Below are 21,943 nucleotides of genomic sequence, written 5' to 3'. Positions count from 1 at the left end.
TGCGAACGTGAACCTCACCTTCACACCATCCCTAAAGACAACGCAACAATTCCATGGGGTTGACAGAAAAATTTGAAATTTTTTTCTTTAATTTTCCTTAATAAATTAAAAATTTTAATTGGATCTGCGGAGGCTTATACTCGTTAGAATTGAACCAAATATGGTGTGAAGCGTTTCTTAGGGTAACCTGACAATTTAATCAGTGAACGGCTGGAATCCGCAAAAAAAGTAATTTTTGAACAACCCTACTCCACAGTTGTAACACCAATGGATTCTTCAGCGATTGGACATTTATATTACAATGGCATGATTATTACATTCAACTTGTTATTGATCTGTTTCAATATTCGAACGCTGATTTAATTTAACTTTGGCAATGACATGATCAATAGCCTACTTACAAGGAGTATATTCCCGAAACCCGGATTATGCAACAATAATGCTCAAATGCTCTGATATCAGATCAATCTTACTACATTCTAAAATATTCCACCAATATGGTTAGACCTTGGTAGCTTTCACACCCTATCTAACGTCCACTTGCGAATGAATATAACTTTATTAGTTACACGAGCTTTCGGAGCACCGCTCCTTCATCCCTCATCTTTTAGTTTAGTACGCTTGGGTGACTTCAATATCATTTGACATTGCAGATAGAAGGTCACGAAATAGCATCCTGTAACGAAGTCATTATACTAACGGATACGCCCGAAGATGTTTAATTACTATTTAGGTGCCTTACTTTTTCTAACACACCTCACTCAGCTCTACGGGTAAATTTGATTACATGAGCAGAGAGAGGGTAAAAATTGATAGCAATATTATATGCGAATCCCGGAGCGCCGCTCTTTCATCAGGTGCACCAAGGTCTTACATTTATATACGTCGTCTGCTATCGGCGCAACAAAGCATTCAACCTATATGGTTGTAACACGACAAATGTCCGCAATATCTGCACAATTAGAACACGACAGCTTTTACGATGTCATGATGCATTTTCGCTTTCGCATGGCGTCTATAGCTCATTATTTCGACAAATTATGCCAAGTTCAACAACAAGTTTATTCAAATATCTAAGAATATGACTTTTTCGTGGCAAGCGTGAATATTACAACAGAAAATCACATTTTCACGATGTGTATGGAATGCCAGTCTGCAAGGTCAGCCAAATACCCACCTATACTGGAAATACATATCTTACCCTGCCATATCTTACCTTACGCTGCGGTCCACGGCGTCATTAAAAACTAGGAAATTGGCCCGCGAGCACATTTGAGTTTGAGACACCTGCTCCAAAACTACCCAAAAAACCTTAAAACTCATCAAACTTCAATCTAACATCACTTTAGAAAACTGCCATGCGGTGAAAGATCAGCTATCATATCACATTTCTTGTTCGAGATGACAAAACATGATCCGTTGATGATTCGTGACTGAAAATTGTAATTATGACTTCGGGGCGACGGTTCGGTAAATTACTCGAATTCGGACTGACTGGGTGATAAAATAATAATGACTCAAAAGGTAGTATCTTGCGTTGTGTAGCGTATATAACTATTCTATTGGACCCATGACGTATTGGTAGTTACATCCAGGGAGATCTTTGGTATTTTTCTCCAACAGCAACAACAACAACAACAACAGCTGCATTTCGACACGAGAGGCGCCAGGGTGCATAACAGTTGTTTTAGTGAATATTGTCAAATTCCACGAGGGTGATAAAACGGATAGCAGATTGTAGCATCATCTCAAAATATCTGTAATTTCCTATGATGACACAAAGTTAACGTATAGGCTACCATGTTTGGAATGTTGAGATTACCAGCAATGATGCGGCCAACAAAACTTACAAACACAGTAACAATGCGTTAGAAACAATTTAGGCACCGCTGGTCTACTACCGCTGAACGAATTCGTATTTCAGATACATTGCACGTGTTCTGGGATCGTCAATACATATTACTATATCTCTCATTCCCCAATTTAATCATCCGGATGTGGTCAAAACGTTAAGTATAAGTTAATATCTCAGTCGGATGTTACGGACTCCGCAGATGAAGTCAATGCGATACGATCTGTAAGGTGTGAGGCTGGGTGGAAAACCATGAGAAAAATCCTAATGTTACGTAAGATGTGTACAGAAGAAATTTTATATTTATTCTAACTCGTAGAGGACGCACGAAATATCGTTCCAATTCTTGTTCTATCTACACGACATGTGCCAAGTTTGTTTGGCACCACCTGCTCTAAGGGTACTCACATTCACGTTCGTGTTTTAATGCGTCGGGTGTATTAGGGCCACATATTGTATTATTATCATGAATACCTGCGCGTTCATCCTTCCATTGTTGCGTGATCTTGTAGATGCCGCATTTATACGCGTTTCCGTAATAAAACGTACACCGGATCGATTTATCCGTGTACTCAATTCGTGCCCAGTGCACTTTAAACTTGCACACACAGCGTTTAATTCTTGAATTTATTGAAACTTCGTTGTCGCATAAACATCTGTGTCTGTGCAGTTAGGCGTCATTCCTATTACTTATAAATAACCTACAAAATCTAATTGCCTTTATGAGCGTATATAGTTCATGATTACTTATTCATAGATTTGAAAGTGGATTTGCAGCCTGATCCAATACCATGTACCGAAATAGCCAGACAGCTCATTAGAACAGGTAATATATCTTCAGGTATGTATAAAAACAATAGCTGTAGTATTTCAGACGAAACATAGACCCATTCATTCGCAAGGATCGCGATGTTTCAAATGTCCATCTTACTTGTTGGTTTCGGCGCTGCAATGGTGTCAGCCATGTACTCGCAATGTGACATCTCAGCTCCTTTACCCAAAAAGAATCAGCCTATCGATTGGAATGAGGTATGGAAGTGTTTGATTATGAATATTGAGCAAATACATATCTCAAATGGTATAGATCAGGGCGGGTGTCAAACTCGACTTCGATCGCGGGCCGGACCAGTCAATTGATTCCAATATGTTACTTCCAAATCCAAACCTTTGATCTTCACTGGAATGTTCTATTATCAACGCCATGCAAGGTAGTAATATATCGCAGATCATGTTGTGGGTCCTACTTGAGCATAACATCGCTATTCGCAACAATGTGTATTTGGCAAAAACACGACAATTGCTAGTTTGAAGGCAGTTATAAATCTCTAAAACGGTGACTCTAACGACGATATATGTTGGAATATTTCTATACTTTCCTTGTTTCAACCATGATGGATCGTTAACCCAGAGTATTCGTGGTGAGGAATACAAGAGATTGTACACGCAGGCTAGGACATTTTTTCATTATTTTCGTATTTACATAGGTCTCAATTTATCATTCAAGTCTCTTTGGATACCAGGGATGGGGTCTTTTGGGTCAGAATAAGATAAACAGAAGTGCGAACAAAAATATTTGAATTACATTTTTCGTGTAGCTATTAGATTATCCATGTATTGTGCATGTCACGGTTTTCGATTGTCGTTTCCGCCTCTGTGAATAACTAGTATGTGACCGATTTTTCCAGCATACTCCACACTTTAAGCTTCATCGACTTTTTACGTTAACTGGCGATGTCTTCATCCAAACTCTACCATAGGCTCGTCTCAAGCTTGAAACGGATGGAAAAAGCATCCATGCACCCTCCGCCATGTTTGCAACACGATTTTGGGTCATGTCGAAGTGAAGATATTTGCCACCGTAAACACCAATATTTAAAAAATGACCGAAAGTACAATATGGCTGACCTCAGCATCAGCTGGTTGGAATTGAGTCAAATTTGGTGTGCAGGTTTTTTACGTAACCTGACGATTTGACAATCAACCCGATGAAATTTGTAAAAAAAAATATTTTTTAACATTCCTAAGGAACATGCTCGACATTTGCTGTCTTAAAGGATTATTTACGTCCGGGTACTTTTTACAAAAAATCTCAACTTTGGAAATGTGCTGCATAATGCATATATTTATCACTTACTTGGAGTGGCCCCGGGCCGTATGTTTGACACCGCTGATATAAATGTCTATCCAGCGGCGTAGCAGTCACTTGACGCTTATGGCTCCGCGCCATGTATGGCAGGTTGCTAGGGACGGCAAAATGTGAGGAGATGACCTTTTATTTTTAGTCTACACAGCAGGATTTCCAGTAAATATAATTGAAAAAATTTAAACCATTCCGAAATTCAACGAAAGCTATGGTCGGCAGCATATGCTCCTACGCCAGTGTGTCTATCAACGCCTTACGATATTTGATTGTTCAAGTAAAGCGAGACATGAAAAGTCCATATAATTGTTTATGATTCGGTCGGAGTACTATAGGGAGTAGTGTGAAGGGTTTAAACAGATCATGGATGGATATCGGTAGGATTGAAGCCGGATTCCATTTTGAAGAAACAGGAACGGTGTCGGACTGTCCGCACTATGTTCAACTGCACCTTCATTGAAAGGGACCTTCCAACGAGAATGTTCACTATCTAAAACAAGGGTTCTTGAAATATGGGTAGAAAAGTGGATGGCAATCGCACCAGAGCGATTGCCCATGTGTATGCCTATGCCATATTTGATGAATTCCTGACAACAAAATGTGTCTCCTGGGTGTGATATTTAAATGTACAAGTTCACTGTGTTTCGTACGGTAGTTTGACACTACAAGCGACACGCGCAGAAAGTGGTTACGACAATATGGCCTGATCATAAAAAATGTACCGATTATTGTATTACACAATTGTCAGTTGATGTCGTGGTACGGTTTGTCTGACACTGCTTTCTCAACGAAAACTTCAACTTGCGCTTGTAATACTCGGCAGGGGATAGGAATAGAGAGAGATCGGGGCCGTAACTCTCGCACCCCCAAAACACCCAATCGAGGAGCGGGCAACCTCGAATAAGGCGCAAAGGTATATCGTTAAACGTAAATCAACATTAAATGGAGAATTTTTTCAAATTAAATTTTTTCTTTGCTTCCTACCTGATTTGCAGCCACTAGACTGCGTCATTTTAAAATAAAGACCCTTACTCGTCCCTACCACATATTTTTAAATACATATAATTTGGAAAAGTCAAGCTAACTGTATTACACATTGTGAAAGACGGCCTCCTCGTATCGCTTACATTATGTCTTTGACTGAGGTGCAAATGGCGGTTAGGCGATAAGCGCCACATCTTTTTGTTTCATAAACAACAACAACATTGTGAAAGAACGATTTATTCCTATACTAACACTATAAATGCATTCGTCAGGTTGCACGAGGCTTGGGCTTGGCGCTCAGCATTACTGGGACAGCATGGACGGATGGTACTAGACTTAGAAAGTCTTATAAGGCTATATCTGCACCTTCCTTCTCCGGCGGCATATGCACATCATGCAGTCACGGTATGCATATGCACAGATCGTGTGTATGTATATCATGAGTCGCTGTAGGCCTTTATGCCGAGAAAGCATCATGGACAAAAATACATCTTGTCGCTTCCTTCTCTTCCATAGAAACTCAGATTTGAGTCGCGCTCTGAAACGTGTCAGAACGACTGATCTAAAAAATGAAACAAAGAAAATCTAGAAATGTCGAATTAATTTATCTATCTTGTTCTATGGTCTGCGTCACCTCCTTGATCGGATTAGCCCCGTGGTCGGGAACCTATGGCTCGCGAGCCATATATGGCTCTTTTGGACACAAGATATGGCTTTTTGCGACATTTTTATTTTCGTGATATTGCAGCAACTTGCCATTAAATCTTCAGTACGACCAGTATAACTATTCTTGTGGCAGTATAGACGTCGTTGAGAGGTTAATGCAGAGGCGTATTCGGGGTTATGGGCTCGGACCCCCTTTTCAAGATCCTCAAATTTAAGTTGCTGTCGCGCCGGCGACCAATATCCGCCACGAAATCTTGGATTGCACGTTACGTTATTGATCACAGAGAGTAGGAGACGTGGCGGCACCTGTATCACAATGCAGGTTTCAAATATAAATTGTCTTCCTGATTTACAGCGAGAAATGAACTGCCGTGGAAGTGACATTCACAATTACAAATTCTAATTGCAAACAACGCCATAGGTATCCACGTTCTTGATTGAAAACGTAGCTTTGTAGTCGCTGTTTAAATGCAGGTGTGTGGCACAATGTTATGTTACCACCGAATACTTCGAGAATTGAGAAGTCTAACCGGAATCAATGCGACAATTACATTCGATTATTATCAGAAATTCTGTATAAATTCTATGGTATTTACGATGAATTGCGCTATCACAGGTAAGGCATCGCCCGGCCGGGCTTCACCAGTGCCTTACCTCTGCTTTCACGCTTTATTTTCGAACAATGAATAGGCATGTTGCGTGATTTTGGTAGTAAAAATGTTCGAAATCTAGTAGACAGGTGATGCACTGCGTCACCTGTCTCTCCTGACCCCACCTCACTGCCACATCACACCGTACAGTGGGTATGTATGCTGCTGTATATAGTGACTATGTTCGGCTCCATCCACGAAACATGAGTCCTCGCATTTAAGATTAGCATCAAGACGAACCTACGATCTCGTACGACTGAAGAAAGTCCAAATTTTGTAAGAAGATTAACCTCAACTATTATTAACCAGATTATGCAAAGTGATCAGGAATGCCATGCAACACGAAAAGACGCATTAACTGTAAAACCGTGTAAAAAGTAGATTCATACTTTTACTGTTGTCTATGTCTGGTGAAAATCTAAATGGTAATTGTCTTAAGCTTCGAAATATGACAATTGCCTCTCAGTGCAATACAATTAAAAATATATAACTTGCAAAAGATCGATGTAACTCAAGCTTTGCATGCTCATTACTCAACTAAAGACAACCAGCAAGATTAGTACGAGTTTTTACATAGAAAATACGGTGCAAGTGACGAATCCAATGTAGCGATTTCGAATTTTCGCTACCATGACGTCACGATTTTTTGATTGTGACGTGTTGGTTGATTGACATGTATGGCTCTTTGGGAGTTCAAATGGAAAATATAAGGTCAATATGGCTATTCAGACGAAAAAGGTTCCCGACCACTTGATTAGTCGGATCTATCTCGTTTCAGTTCAATCTGTGTTTATTGGTTGATATACTTCCACCGTTCAGCAATTATATTATTCCGTTCAACACCAATGTTATTTATTGTGGCGTTGCACTTTATTTTGGAATCTCAAACTTACCTAGGTCCATTGTTATTTATAGTTCAACGGGACTTGGTATGAAACGGTAACCACGATGGATGAAATATCCTTGGACCATACGTGCTTGACTGTTAAAGACCTAACTGCAACTACCTCCGGATTCAGTGGTTCATATGCGATTTATTTTGACGGGTGGGTGGTTTTTATGTAGAAAAATCAGTTACAAACCTCAGCTTCATAGTCAAACTACAACCAAATCTTTACAAGATACGGTTAAGTATGTGTTACTTTCGGAAGTGTGTCCATCCTTTTCCTAGGGGAGAGAAGATATCTTTTCAAGCTTACCTTTCGAGCACTAGCGATGGCCATTATCGACAGGAATATGCCGAAGGTAGGGAACTCAACAGACTATTTCAGAAATAGCCGGGTTCAGGTTTAAAGTTATACATACTCCGGATGATTATTCATTCAGATACTCATTCCAAATTTTATGCTGTTAATTTCAAAATTTATCACAAAGAGTCAGGTATAGGCCTACAGTGATAAAATATTCATTTAGTCAGTGCATGCGCATATCATCCCAAACATTCCGGGTAAAAATTCAAAGGATACTGGTGAAGCCGAAGGAATACATATTCTAATGAGTTCATTATAGAGTGAAGTGTTTGTACTAGACCAGTGGTTCCCAACCTTTTTCAAACCATCGCCCGCTTATCACTTCGACGCAAATCCCCCCTCCATATTGTTGGATCCTACAAAATGTGACATATAAACAGGAAATTTATTGAAGTCATTCTGATCGCTGTTGAATTGACCGCAAAAAACGTAATTTTCGAGACGCTGCTCGAAAAACCGGTTTACGTGGCTGCGACTACTTTCCCTTCGGTTGACGTTTTTTTTAGTCAACTTTCGCGTGATATCCAGAATAAGACGTCTCCCACGTTGGGAACTCTGGCTCAAACTAAAGACTTCAAACTAAGCACGGTTTTGCCGTACGCCTACTCTAATTTCTCGCTCGAGCGTTCGATTCAGGTTCATGGTCAATGGTCAATTGGTCATGCTACAAATTAATCAGGATACACGGAATCTTTACGTAGACTTTATGAACAGCATCACGCACAGAATATCTATGAACGAATACAGTATGCCATATTTATATATAATTGCTCCAGTCAATCGGAGCTTTGCCGCACTTAATATGAGGGCAAGATATAGCGTTGCGACACGTTCCTTGGCTGCAACACCAATGGATTGTGGGTTCTAGTTCGGATAAGATCGACTCGAGAATTCCTACCAAAGTTTTAAGTTTGTCTATAGGCTACTTCCTAAAATTCACAGACCCAGAGAGCCATAGATATAAATAAGGCGACTAGTGACTAAATACTAATTTAGTGTCGCATGCGTCTCATAAAATGAGTTTTCATTTAGTTTTCTCTCTTGTATGAGCCAGGTCTCTGAAACTATGGGTGGTGAGCCGCATATGGCTCTTTTGATGATGACGTGTGGCTCTCAGGAGAATATAAGTTTGCAACTAGTATGATTTGTTGATTACCAGTAGGGCTAGGCAAAATCGAGTACCTGAGTGATTTTATTCTGTCGAGTAATCGAATATCACTCATTATGACGTCATAACAGAATGTAATACGTCAAAGTTCAAATGTGAACCGTTTATGCCACCACAAAGGATATAATGCCTGTTATCCATCTCATAAATCGGGGGCTGGCCAACCTTTTCAGCCAATGGGCCACATTCGATTGGCGAACTATTGCGCGGGCCACTAGCCGCGCGATGCGCGAAACTTTTTCGAAGTCATAATATTGTCACTTGACTATATTGCGGGCCTGCTGTATATCGCTGGACTAAGTTTGCACGGACTGGTCAATTCGGCGCCTGAACATATCGATATCGAAAGCTTCGACCAATATGCGTCAATCATTTTATGCCCAGATTTCATAGTCGACGGCCTTTCTGCAAGCGCAAACGCAAGGACCAATATGCTGAAAGACACTTTGTCTCGTAATCGCGAATATAGTTAGACTCAATCTGATACAAGAGTTCTTTCATTTTCACAAAGGGGTAACAATATTAAAAGCAAGAAATCAAGTGACTACATGATGCGCGAAGCGTGTAGAAAATTTTTACTTTTGATAAATCTATGGCAAATTATTCTGCCTTATTGTTGTGTACGAAGATCTACCGAAATGGCTCATGGATCTGCCAATGCGTCGGAACTGATATTTTAGTCATCACATCTCAAGTGTTGGGGCCAGACTAATCAAATTGTTGGTTGTCCTTGCAAGTTCACAATCTGTGCAATCCATTTTTAGTAATATTACTCATTTCGGAAATTACCTCGCGGGCCACTCAAAACCATTACCTCGCGGGCCACGGGTTGGCCGGCCCTGTCATAAATGATAATTTGGTATTATTTCGACCATACCGATTTCATTTCACTTGGTGACAAGGCTTTGAGATAATCATGACTTCGGAAATGTGCTACGTCCAGAAACCTTCGTAGCTTTGTACTATATGTTTCGCATGCTGCGATACCGCAAAAAAAAGGTTTAAAGGCTTCAACAGCGAAAACTAGCACCGAAACTATAATTCTCGTTGATAAATTAACTTTCAGTGGCGAGAAGCGTATAATTTCAGTACTCGAAAAAATCGTCTTTTACTACTCGACTCGAATCATAAAAATTAATACTCGATTCAGATTCGAGTACTCGAATCATTGTGCCCAGCCCTAAGCACCAGTTACCACGAATCAAAATCCATCGCAATCTCAGTTGCTATTTTTCAAGAGAAACATATATATTCGTAGTGTGGTGGCATGTTAGCGTTTGATTTCTAAACAATGGCTATTTATTCTACGGTTTCTGTCTCACAGTAGTAACCAGAGTTGATTAGGAAGTGCGCAATTCGTTGTTAGGGAATGCGGACTGATACCTGTGAATTGATAAATTCGCGATGGATAATTTGTATTTGATATGCCATTAGTAACGTTATCTGCTGTCGCGACAAATTAGCCGTGGCATAAAGCTAACATATGGTAGGGTAACCAAAAACCATACGTCGTCCTGTAGGTGGATTTGTCCTCCTTTTCCAAGTTTTTGATAATGTCCTCCGAGGACGCCTAAATGTCCTCCTTTTTGGCAATTCGTCTATCTTTACAACTTTTACAACTAAGATAATGGACAGATTCGAGTGAAAATGGACATAAGTGATGCTAAATAGCTAAGACGGACGTTACAGCGGAAAATTCGTGGTTCGATCGAAAGTGACGCCCTTTTTTTAGTCAACTCCACTAAATTTAAGTGAAAAGTAAGGAAAACGGGGGTCGAACGAAAGTGATTGATTTTTTTAGTCAATTCACCAATTTTGCAGCGAAATAGCGGCTGTTTTAAGTCCCAAGCAACTAGCTTTTCTGATTTCGTAAAAGTGCCTTCCTTTCCCGAATCCCAAATATGGAAACCCTAACATATGGCGTAATAAAATTTTTGGAGTACAGAAATTCAATATAGCAGAGAGAGAGAGAGAGTCTTTATTTTCATCCAACCAAAATACATAACACACGGCAGTGATGGTGGTACAGAAAATATGCTTGCACAGTATTCGGTATTAGATAGGAATGATCGATAAGACCGTGAAGGTCATCTAGTCTGATCACACCAGCATCAAACAGGTACACTTGACTCTAAGCAGTCTGGCTGTAAAAAAGGTTACAGTAGTTAAAAAAATAAAATAGAAGACAAATTAAACGATGGTAGCAAATGATCAATGAAGCAATGTCTGGGCGAGGTAGGACAACAGTGTTAGTGTAACGACAAGAGGTGATCAAGTAGGGCTTTTTTGAATCTATTATAAGGCAATTCACGGATGTGTGGTGGTAATGCATTCCAGATGATAGGTCCCGAGTAGTCGATAGATCTCTTAGTTAGGTTGCTATTGGATGGGGGTAAGTAGATGTTTCCTTTAGACGAGGATCTCGTGTAGTGGGAGTGGACATTTTTGGCAGGTATGAAAAAGTCATCAAACACAGGAGGCAAACTATTGGAAAAATATTTGTGAATGACTTTTGATACTTCGAAGCGGTATAGTTTGTCAGCTTGCAAAATTCGGTGCTTACGGTAGTAAGGCGATAGTTTGGTACGTAAAGGTACAGATGAGATCAGCCGTATCGCACGGTGTTGCAGGGTTCGAATTCTGCACAAAAATGTTGTGCATGCACTTCCCCATACTACGATTCCATATTGCAGGTGAGAGTGGAAAAGAGAGAAATAGATGGTTCGTAGTACTGATCTGGAAACAAAAGATTGCAGACGGGTCATTATTCCCACACACCGAGCTAGTTTTGATATTGTGCATTCAATATGCTGCTTCCAGGACATTTTGGCATCAATGGTGACGCCAAGATATTTTGCTGAGTCACATATGGAGATTTGTTGATGCTTGATGTCCACAGTGAAACTATGACTAGCGTTATTTAAAAGGAGCATCTCGGTCTTATCTGCATTCAAACTTAGTTTGTTTGCTTGCAGCCATCTCGTCACTTTTGGGAGTTCCCTATTCACAGATGCATGCAAATCATCGACAGTGCACCAAACAATATATTCATATTGCCAAAATTATTCGTCGTAATATGCCGTAGTGATCCATATTCCCCCTTTGAATACTGGTGACACAATTTGGGGAATTGAGCCAACACTAGCTTCTCAGAGACACAATATTACCAATTTATTTAGTGATCAATGCTTTCGATTTTCCGATTTAACTCATTATTTAAAGCACGAATTAGTTACGAAATACTCGTTATGAGACCGCTAGAATCGAATTTCGAACTGTTGTGTATTTAGTGTAAAGTGGATTAATGATAGTCATGTTTTTACCGCTATCACCAAACCAAATTGGTCAATCCTCATTTACCATTATTCCTCAAGGCAATGTGTGAGTATTTACAGGTTTTACTCCAAAGAAAATGAAGATTATTAATAGTGATCATAATATTGCAATCATATCATGCTGCTGCTTGGATGCTTAAACTACTGAGAAACGAAACTAATGACTGTTTACGGTTATGTACAGGAGACGAGATGGTAGCCGTATTGAGAGACCAATCAGGAAGGATCAATCCGAAAGCAAAATTGGAATGTAAGTCTCTTCTAATAGAGCAGAGTACAACGAAACTGTTCAACAAACATCCACTTCACAGATTCTGAGACGGAGTGGGGAGAATTCGCATATATTGGAGACCCCAGATACTATATTGCCTACGTAAAATGTGGCTCTTCCGGTAAGCTTTCTTGTGGATTGTCGTTTCACTTGAGAATAACTACAGAATATGGAAAATAGAATTATATTCTACGTTTTCTAAATCATTTATTCTGTACATCCGCAGTGTGCGTAAATGCCCATATGGTAAAGCAAAGTTATCGCATAAGTAAATATTATTGCAATTTCGAATATTGACTTAATTCAGATATTGGGACATGTAGTCATGGATGGTAAGACATGACGCAGCATAGCCGTGGCGTGGCACCATCCGTATTATGTAAAGTCACATGAAGTTCACTGCGCGCAATTTAGAACCTTTGCTAACTAACTTATATTATATTTTATGTTTTTTATGACTTCATGCCAGTCGTATGCAGCATGGCTATAACGTCATGGTTATAACAAATTTATTTCATAAACGAATATGATAGAGATATCTATTACTGGCGTAAGTGAGACAGTACATATATACTCTCGTCTCATCACATCACATGCGTAAATTATTTCGTGCTTGGATAATATGAACAGAGGGACACCATTTGATAATTGAAGTCAAAAGATCACACGAAAACCCAGAAACAGTAGGTTTGATATCATAAAACTTCGTGGCCGTGTGCTTTAAATGTCCAGAGACTTGTTTCAAAAATTCAAACCATCATAGGATTGAAGTGGGAATGTCTACCACGCTGTTCAAACAATGATACAAATAATGTAGTTCTTTTATTTCCGTATAATGGGAACGGCATCACTCTAATACATGCGTGTGTCAATTCATTACAGGCTGGATTGTCTGGGTATACACCAGAGAAAAGATGGTTTCCGCAGATATTCTGGTTTTTATCCACAATGATCTCCTGGTGTACGGTGTATCAGCACCTTTTCGACTCGGCCGTTGCAGAGATGTGACAGCAATGTGATATCTATAGACGATATCTATTTCACGTCCAGTATATCGAATCATCAACTATCGAAGCATCAGCTATCAATATGATTTATATTAAAGGGATGATCACTTGATCATATGCGTGAAAAACGGGCGCGATCGGCATTTGGTGATTTCGGAGTCGCTCACTCTCTTATGAATGTTATATCCAGGGCCGATAAAACAAACTTCCATGTTTTTAACCGCTGCATGCAAACGAGATTTATTATCCTCATTGGTCATTCATGTTATAACGCCTAATCGCTCGAGGCGCAAAAATTTTCCATAATACATGATTGAATCGGTCAGTAATATTGGAAATTCCATACATATTACTATCAATTTTGTATCCTCTCTCTGCCCACGTAATCAGATTTACCGGTAGAGCTGAGTGAGGTGTTGTCTTGGAAAATGTAAGGCCCGTAAATAATATTTAAACGTATTCAGGTGGGCCCGTTGGTATATTGACTTCGTTACATTATAATATTTCGAGACCTTATGTCAAAAAGACAGCGGAATCGCCTCACGTACTAAACTAAAAGACGCACACGATTTCTAATTGGTATTTCTTCACTGGCAAATATTTTTTCTCTGTGGGATGGTATTTGTCTTGTGGGATTTAAATTGCCAGGACAGGAACATTCGGCGTCATTAATATTACATTCTCCGCACCCCCTATCTTTGTGGAAATGGATTTGTTCGGCACTTGTTTCTATCCCATAGAAGGGACGGATCTTCAAGACACTACCACGAATTTGGCGAAATGCAGCTACAGAATTTGCTTTGAAATATTTAAAGTGATCCTTATTTCAACATAAATAGTATTATCTTATTTTCAAGAAAAAGTTTTTTTTGTTGTCGTTTATCGCTAGCTCGCAGTTAGTATTTGTAGAAGACAGATGACGGTTGCGCGATAATTGAGCTAAATTTGAACGAAATCTTGGGTAGTTCCGCGGGGGTCCGTGATGGGATGGTCCAAATAGGTCCGCGAAAACAAAAAGGTTGAGAACCACAGGTTTAGTATATATCAGTGCACACTTCTGTGGGTGAAAAAGATGCAGTGCAATTGAAATGTGCTGCGAATGGGTGTGGATGAAAATCATGCACATTTGTTACTTTTTCTGATGTGGAATAATTCTGATAAGCTAAGTAGGAAGTTAGGGTACATTGGATTCCTTTTTTTCGCTGCGACACATTTTTTAGGAACTTGTTTGACTTACGACGCACCATTAAGTTGTAGCTTTCACAATAACTTCATCTTGCAGCAGACGTAATGTACTGTTTGCTATTATCCGAGGTCACTGTCTTGGGGAGGGTAGCCTACAATAGCCAATAGCGAGACACGGTGAAAAGTCGTTATTACAATATGACTTGATCATGAAAATGTGCCGACATGTATATTACACAAACTGGTTTGAATTCATGAGAAGATTTCTTCGACATATGGTTGCTGTGGAAAACACCGACTGTGAACGTCGGGGTGCTGTAGTGTAGAGGTGTGCAACGACGGGTGCGGGGATATGATGCACATGTGTTTCGAGGCTTACACCTTACGCGTCGGGATACACGAAGACGTGAAGTTTTAGCTGACATACGGCTGGATAATGAGCAGTGCTAAAAAGATCTGCCGAGGTAAGACCTTGGCCAAAATTGACCGTCGCTGGTTTGCCAAAACCTGCGATATTGATGTATCCAGTCGTCGCAATGGTCTGCACCGAATAGTTCCTTCCGTGGAATCTGAATTGAATACAAATGCAGTACAAATGCGATCCGCAAGGGAATATAATGTACCCACAGCGCTGCGTTGCGTAAAAGTGTTGTCTGCGTGTTGTCTATGTCATTCGCGCCCGTAAAATGTAACATACTATGTGGTGATTCGTATAGTCTTTTGCATTCAAGCCACCGTGCATCATGTAATCGTTGCTTTTCTAATCATTAGTTACCAATTCCTCTGTTACTGTTACTGTAGTCTTTGACGCCGAGATTTAAGTTAGCAAAATCCAACGAAACAAGAGTCTTCTGTTTACTGGTACGACAAATTTACTAACTTAAATTGTATCTCGCTGCTTGGAGAAAGATCGCCTGTAGGAATGTCCAGAGAGAAGTAAATCAAAGTTTCAGTTGTTAGACGTTCCATTAGACTCTGCAGATAGTGTGAAGATCTTCTCTCATTGGCAGCGGATGTTGAACAGTTTAATCGAAGCTATAACTGATGTAAATAAGCTGGCAATATTGTCGGGTTATGTACAGAGGTGGTCAGTAACGAAGTACTTCTATTTTTTCGAAGTACTCAAGTAGTTTTCCTCTACTTCTGGTACTTACTCAAAGTAGTAGTTTAATGCCCCAATAAGAAAGATAGCCTAAGGAATTTCGGGGCTGTTTTCACGTAGTACCAACATTCAATTTTCATAAAAGTCATGTAATACCCAGAATTTTCGTTGCTCTTCGCGCACAGTATATATGGAGTGACAAATGTGTTTTAACGAAAGTTTCGCTGAATATAACTTAGATACCGGGTTGCGAGGTTCCGTTCACACCTTATTGTCGCTTATATCACATATTTCATCACAGTAAGTATGCCCCCCATTACGTTTGAAACTAGCGTTTTGCAATCTAGCAATTACATATTATACCCATGACGTGTCCTAATCTGAAAGAGTGGACTTTCACTTTTTTTAACGTTAGACTAGTTTTAGCAGACCACCGTCGAAACTTTCGGGACAAAAGACATGAAATATATTTTCCGCTTTTTAGAAGTACTATATGTATTTTTCTTTCAATTACGAGTATCATACGTTGAATTCTAATTATAGTTTCAGTTCTTTTGTTTGGAGAACAGACCTGTTGAAGTATAAAGTCAAGTGTAGTAATGCCTTATACTTTCCGAAAATAAAGCTATACAATATATGGCATTTTTACGATCTGTCATATTTTTAATTAACGTATACTAATCGCGGGAAGTGTTGAAGCCGTATCCGACACAATTTCACGGTATTGCTCTTCGACTGAACTAGGGACCTTATAATATAGGGGAGGGCGTCATGCCGTGATTTTCTGTAAAACCGGGTGTTCGAGTAAACAAAGGATCAGAATGGCATTTCTATATCAATATACTATCATTTACATCCCATGATGCGGACGAATGCTTATATGCTGTCCCAAATTGATATCTCCTGGGATGCATCAATGAATCAAGCTCTCTGCACCTTCCGCGTAGCGTAATTTGCAGCTTTTGACAGTCCATGCGAACGAATTACGATCGTTTTCACAACTACTTACTTACTTGAGTAGATTTAGAGTCAGTCCACACTACTTCTACTTCAAGTAGTTTTAGGTTGCTTATGAAAGAAGTACTTCTACTCGTACTTGAGTAGATTTTTGTCGCTACTTCTACTTGAGTAGCTTTCTTGACTACTTTGACCGTCTCTGGTTATGCATCACCTGAAGTAATCTCATTTATTAAAGAAATTGATAATTACGAAGTTGCTATCCCCGAGCTGCAGTCTCTTTACAAAAAAAGAAGAAAAACGAGGTCTACGCCCGACATCTGTTAGCAACTGTACGTGGTCACCCCACCATCATATCCCTCGTGTCCAAGGCAGCGACAGCTGAATTATCAGGAATCTTTACAGTTTTTTATCCTGCTGTTGAAAAAGGAGCAGCCGCAATCGTGCAAGCTATTCGACGGTTGTGGTATCGTTTGCATGGTCGTTGAATCCGATTGAGAACTGACTTAAAGGCCCTGTCGGTAATTTTTCAGAAAAAGCGCCGCAGTAATATAGAAAATACTAAATTGACACTGTGGAAGCAGCTGGAACTTGGTGTTTTCGACTACGAGATGGTTCACAGACCATGTGTGGAAAATATTGCGCCTGAGACTATATCTGGGATTTGCCGTCTAACGACATTATCCACTGATTTACGCGAGCTTCACAACTTCTTTGGACATTCGGGCATCCGTAAGTTCAATCATTTTGTCAAACCTAAAAACCTACCCTGCTCAATTGAAGACGTCAAAAAGGTTTGGAGTAACTGTAGACAATGCTCTGAATTCAAAGCTAGGTTGTTCAACAGCAACGCGCATCATCAGCTTGTTAGAGCTACTCGCCCTGGGCAGCGCATTAGTATGGACTTCAAAAGGACCCGTAGGTGGCAGCAACAGGTTTTTATTGATTGTTGTGGATGAATACAGTCGATTTCCCTTTGTTTTTCCATGTCCTGATATGTCAACTCCAACCGTGTTGGGATCAAGTCACTACCTTCGAGTCACGAGTCATTGCACATTTTGACTCGAGTCAAGTCAAGTCACTCGATTTTTGAAGGTGACTCGGGTCAAGTCGAGTCAAGTCAATTCAAGTCACGATACAAGTCACAGTTCAAGTCAAGTTGCCTTTTCAAAGTATGAGGTATGATTACGTCATAGTATTTAGCTAGCTGTCTGAAATACAGATTAAGTGGTCATTGATTCTGAACCGATCAACGGATATAGCGTTAAATAAACACGAAAGAATGCGCTGTATCGCTCACATATTCGTAGAACTGGTTAACTTCGAGGCAATTACATAGCTTCAGTTTATAGTTACCAGCCAAAATAGAGAAACGAATTGATAAGATGCAATACATTACCCATTTACTTATTGATATGATACAATTCGAGCCTGCGCCAATGGTTGAGGAGTATATAAACTATATTCGAATGCAATTCTAATAAAACAAGAAGTTTGGCTAAGGTACGAACAGAGAACAGAAATGAAATTTTCGCTGTTAAATTACCTTACTACTAGTTTACGACAACGTAAGCTGTAAGCTTCGATCACCTCGTTTGTGGTCAATTTATTGGTGTGAGAGCAATGGAGGCTCAGTAAAACACACTAGCATTGGATGATTGGTCGCTCTCACGGGTTACACCAGCGTTTCGCGAACAATCCGAACATATGCAAGATACAGTGATTTTTATCGACACCGATTACTTGATGACTTGAAATTGACTCGTGAATTTTGCTCCGAGTCACGAGTCAATCCACATTTCTGATACGCCGAGTCAAGTCAAGTCATTTTAGCAAAGTGACTCGAGTCAAGTCAAGTCATACGAAAAAGGTGACTCGAGTCATCCCAACACTGCCGTGATGTGCAACTTGAAGACGCTGTTTTCGGTGGTAGGGGTTCCCGAATATATCCACAGCGATAAAGGAAGCTCTTTTCATCTCCAGAGATTCAATTACATTTTTAACGAAACGTGGTGTCGCCACTAGCAGGTCTACTCCATATCATTCCACTGGTAATTCTCAGGGTAAACGCGTCAACCAAACGATTTGGAGAACCATCAAATAGATTCTTGTTACTGAGCGGCTGGTGGAATCTGCGTGGGAAATGGTGTCGAATGATGTGAGACATGGCGCGCGATCGTTGCTTTGTACAGCTACTAACGCGACACCACATGAACGATTTTTGGTTTTCCTAGACCCTGGGTGTCAATGGTATGGCCCCCCGGGCCGCACCCGTCCCGCCAGACGGTTTCATCCGGCCCGCGAAGCAATTCTGAGTCATCTGAGTCAATCGAAAAAAAGGCTTGTATTATCCTGCACATTTCTAACAAACGTACAGTTTTTAGTAAGAACTAAAGACAGCAAATGCAGGACCAGCGTGTAGGCCATATCACACCCACCGAAAACAGTGTTGTAGTTGCAATCTAGTCTAGTCATCAGTATTAGGAGCGAGCCTTTGACATTGACATCAAATTCTGATAAGGCAAAACGTGCACACTGAGTATAGAACACCAATTGGAAACCGTTATATGCAGACTACACGGAGGATATGATAGCTACACAAATGATATAATTAAAATATCTGGACACGCCCTGCTGTGCCACTTCTGACTCAAAAGGTGGCCTACTCAGATTCCAGACAAGCTCTAGGGCTGATTAAATATTAATGGACCGAATTCCAATGTATGTGGCTGCAGCTACATCGCTTGAAGGCCTATTTCTCGCGGCGCATACGACTATCATATCACGTAGGGAGCATAGGAAGATGTTCACTTGTATCGTTATTACAGTAACTGTTTTGGCGGTCTATAACTATATTCATCGTGTCAATTATCGTATTGTTGCCAATTGCTTTGTTTTGCGAATGAAGATGATCCTAGAATGGAACCAATATCATCAATAATGTAATGCAATATGAATATAACTTTTCGGGTATAGTCTTGATAATAAAGTATATTATGGATCAGGAGTTGACATTCTGGAAACATTATACTGATCTGGCCCGCGAGCGATCAGAAGGTTTGAATCCGGCCCGCGAATCAAGTTGAGTTTGACACCTCTATGGATAGATACGCAGAACCCGTCGTCACGCTTGCTTTCTCAGAGGTAGTTACTGCTCAGCAATCTGAACGCAACATAATTGCTAGTCCCATAGCTGATGACCCAAGCACTCAAATTAAATAAAGTTGATCGTACTTGAAAGCTACTGTCGCACTGATTCTGAAAATATACATTAGAATTTCATCAAGGCTATGGAACCACCCCGAAATAGCCTTCAAAGTCTGAAAATCGCCGTGACGCGGCACAATGACCATAACAATGGCCCTCGCGTGCTTGCGATTGTTCAGAACGACGCGATTTTAAGACTTTGAGAAATATTTCGAAGGGGTTACATTGCCCTGATCAAAGTTTAATGTATATTTTCGGCATCAGCGCGACAGTAACTTTCAAATAAGATCAACGTTATTTAATTTGAGCGCTTGGGTCGTCAACTATGGGATTAGCAATTATGTTGCGTTCAGATTGCTGAACAGTCATTTCCTCTGAACAAGCAAGCGTGACGACGGGTGTTGCGTATATATCCGTAAGTTAGCTATCTATTCTTAAACGCTCGATGATTGAACCCTTGATTCCTGATTGGTTACTTATCGCCGACTCGGCACTGTTGTGACGTTTTCATCGATCTTCGAAGTCTGAGACCTCTTTGCGACCCGGTCGAGCTGCTTGATGTGAATCCCAAGTACGCGCTAATACGCCACGAAGATAGAAGAGTCCACCGTGTCCGTGAGAGACTTGGCTCCGAACCCTACCACCATCGATGTAAAAAAAGCGGGAAGCGATAGCCGATACAAGGGCTGAAATCAGTCCGACATCGAATGATTGTGACAAGGCGTCGGGTGACAAAGAGCCCGAGAATGAGACTTCTCTGATGGAAGACCATTCATCGCATACGTCAATACCGCGCCGATCTAATAGAGTTAGAAAGTGTCAGGAATGGTACGGGGACCGCGTAAAATGATTCTGATGTGCTGATGTGTCAATTTTGTATTCAATTTTATTTGGTGGTGGAGATTGTGGTGATTCGAATAGTCTTTTGTATTCAATACATCGTGCATCATATAATCATTGCTATTCTAATCATTAGTTTCCAATTCCTCTGTTACTTGATACGCTACTGTCACTGTTGTTATTTGACGCCGAGATTTTAGTTAACAGAAGACTCTTCTCTTCTGTTAACTGATACTACATAATAATACTTCCATTTGATGTGCGTGGCTTGGGTCGCGAGATGCCATTAAAACGCAGATATTGGTCGCGGTATAAAAAAAAATTAGGAACCACTGCTCTGAACTGCTTTGACGCTTCAAGTTAACAATTTTCGGTTGGTTGGGATTATTTGTAAAAAAGTGTGGATGGTGCTCAAAACGGTTAAAAAGCACTGGTATAGGTATTAGCATCATATAATAAGTACATGATGAATTAACAATTGAAATTCAACGCCAACCAGAAGGCCTTGAAATCAGGTATGTGGAATCGGAGTTTCTCTCATTTTCCCTTATGGGATGGCAGTCGGGGTCTCAAAAATTTTCAACCACGCTTTGGAGTCGGAATCGTGAAAAACATACTGGCTGGAGTCGGATTCGGTGTTTACGAAAAATCCTCCTGACTCCGATTCCGGCTCTAACTTTTACACATGAAAACAAGTGCTTTTAATGGTCTCTTAAAATTATGAATAATAAATAAAATAGGATTTGTAAGTACCAAAAATCACACTTATTAGTAACGATATTTATATTATTGGACATAATTTGCAAAATGCAATTCAGTTGCATAGAGGAGGAATATCGTAAATAAAACGCGACCAACACAAAATTACTGATGCTGTCACGAATAGGTGAAATTTTTGGAATTTTATCCTGCTACCGTGAAGAAGCAAATACATCGTCTGGTTTCGTGAGTGACATCATCACCCGTTACATTGCTGCAAATTTAACCAAAGGCTGCTTTTCACTTGACAAAATCGAAAATATTTCTGGTACGTAGCTCACCCGCTTTCGTATAACAAAACAGTGCATGTATAGTAGGGTTGTCCAAAATTTGGAAAGTCTTACAAATCCTCCGTTGTAATGTCTTATTCTATAGATTATTGATTAAAAAAACGACACTGGGCCTAAAAGAAGCTCACAGGAAGGCCGTTAAGATTTCGTGCAAAGCGTTTGAAAGTAGCTGCCGAAGAATGGGCGTGCCATCGACCATAGAACGGCGAGAAGACTAGTAATCACGAAACCACGACTCTTGATTGGCTAATCGGCTATGCTTCAATGACCACGACAGCAG

The 21,943-nt window shown here is 40.2% G+C and overlaps 2 protein-coding genes across 5 annotated transcripts in view; one reads left to right on the top strand and one right to left on the bottom strand.

Moving 5' to 3' along the window:
• LOC145442933 (uncharacterized) overlaps nucleotides 1-21,943 on the bottom strand; it is a 356,044-nt gene that overhangs the window by 70,688 nt on the left and 263,413 nt on the right. The window lies entirely within an intron of this gene.
• On the top strand, nucleotides 1,948-13,435 carry LOC145442908 (uncharacterized). Of its 2 annotated transcripts, XM_080320950.1 has the most exons (7): nucleotides 1,948-2,693; nucleotides 2,755-2,881; nucleotides 7,208-7,338; nucleotides 7,464-7,537; nucleotides 12,230-12,295; nucleotides 12,357-12,437; nucleotides 13,199-13,435. In XM_080320950.1, exons 2-7 carry the CDS (start codon nucleotides 2,762-2,764, stop codon nucleotides 13,333-13,335), a joined length of 609 nt encoding a protein of 202 aa, XP_080177076.1. In that variant the 5' UTR covers nucleotides 1,948-2,693; nucleotides 2,755-2,761; the 3' UTR covers nucleotides 13,336-13,435. The 2 variants fall into 2 exon arrangements, with proteins under 2 accessions (XP_080177076.1, XP_080177074.1); XM_080320948.1 differs by lacking the exon at nucleotides 1,948-2,693 and having other exon boundaries at nucleotides 2,701-2,881.

The sequence above is a fragment of the Botryllus schlosseri genome, chromosome 7, assembly GCF_051294905.1.
Source record: "Botryllus schlosseri isolate E-star chromosome 7, Bs_hap1, whole genome shotgun sequence".
Classification (NCBI taxonomy): domain Eukaryota; kingdom Metazoa; phylum Chordata; class Ascidiacea; order Stolidobranchia; family Styelidae; genus Botryllus; species Botryllus schlosseri.
This window is presented reverse-complemented; position numbering and strand designations above follow the sequence as displayed.

Excerpts from the sequence above, each read along its gene's own strand:
- LOC145442908 (XM_080320950.1), top strand. The coding sequence starts at position 2,762 with ATGTTTCAAATGTCCATCTTACTTGTTGGTTTCGGCGCTGCAATGGTG. Across the intron at positions 2,882-7,207 it reads AGCCTATCGATTGGAATGAG|TTCAACGGGACTTGGTATGA; the intron begins GTATGGAAGTGT and ends TGTTATTTATAG. Across the intron at positions 12,296-12,356 it reads TCCGAAAGCAAAATTGGAAT|ATTCTGAGACGGAGTGGGGA; the intron begins GTAAGTCTCTTC and ends TCCACTTCACAG.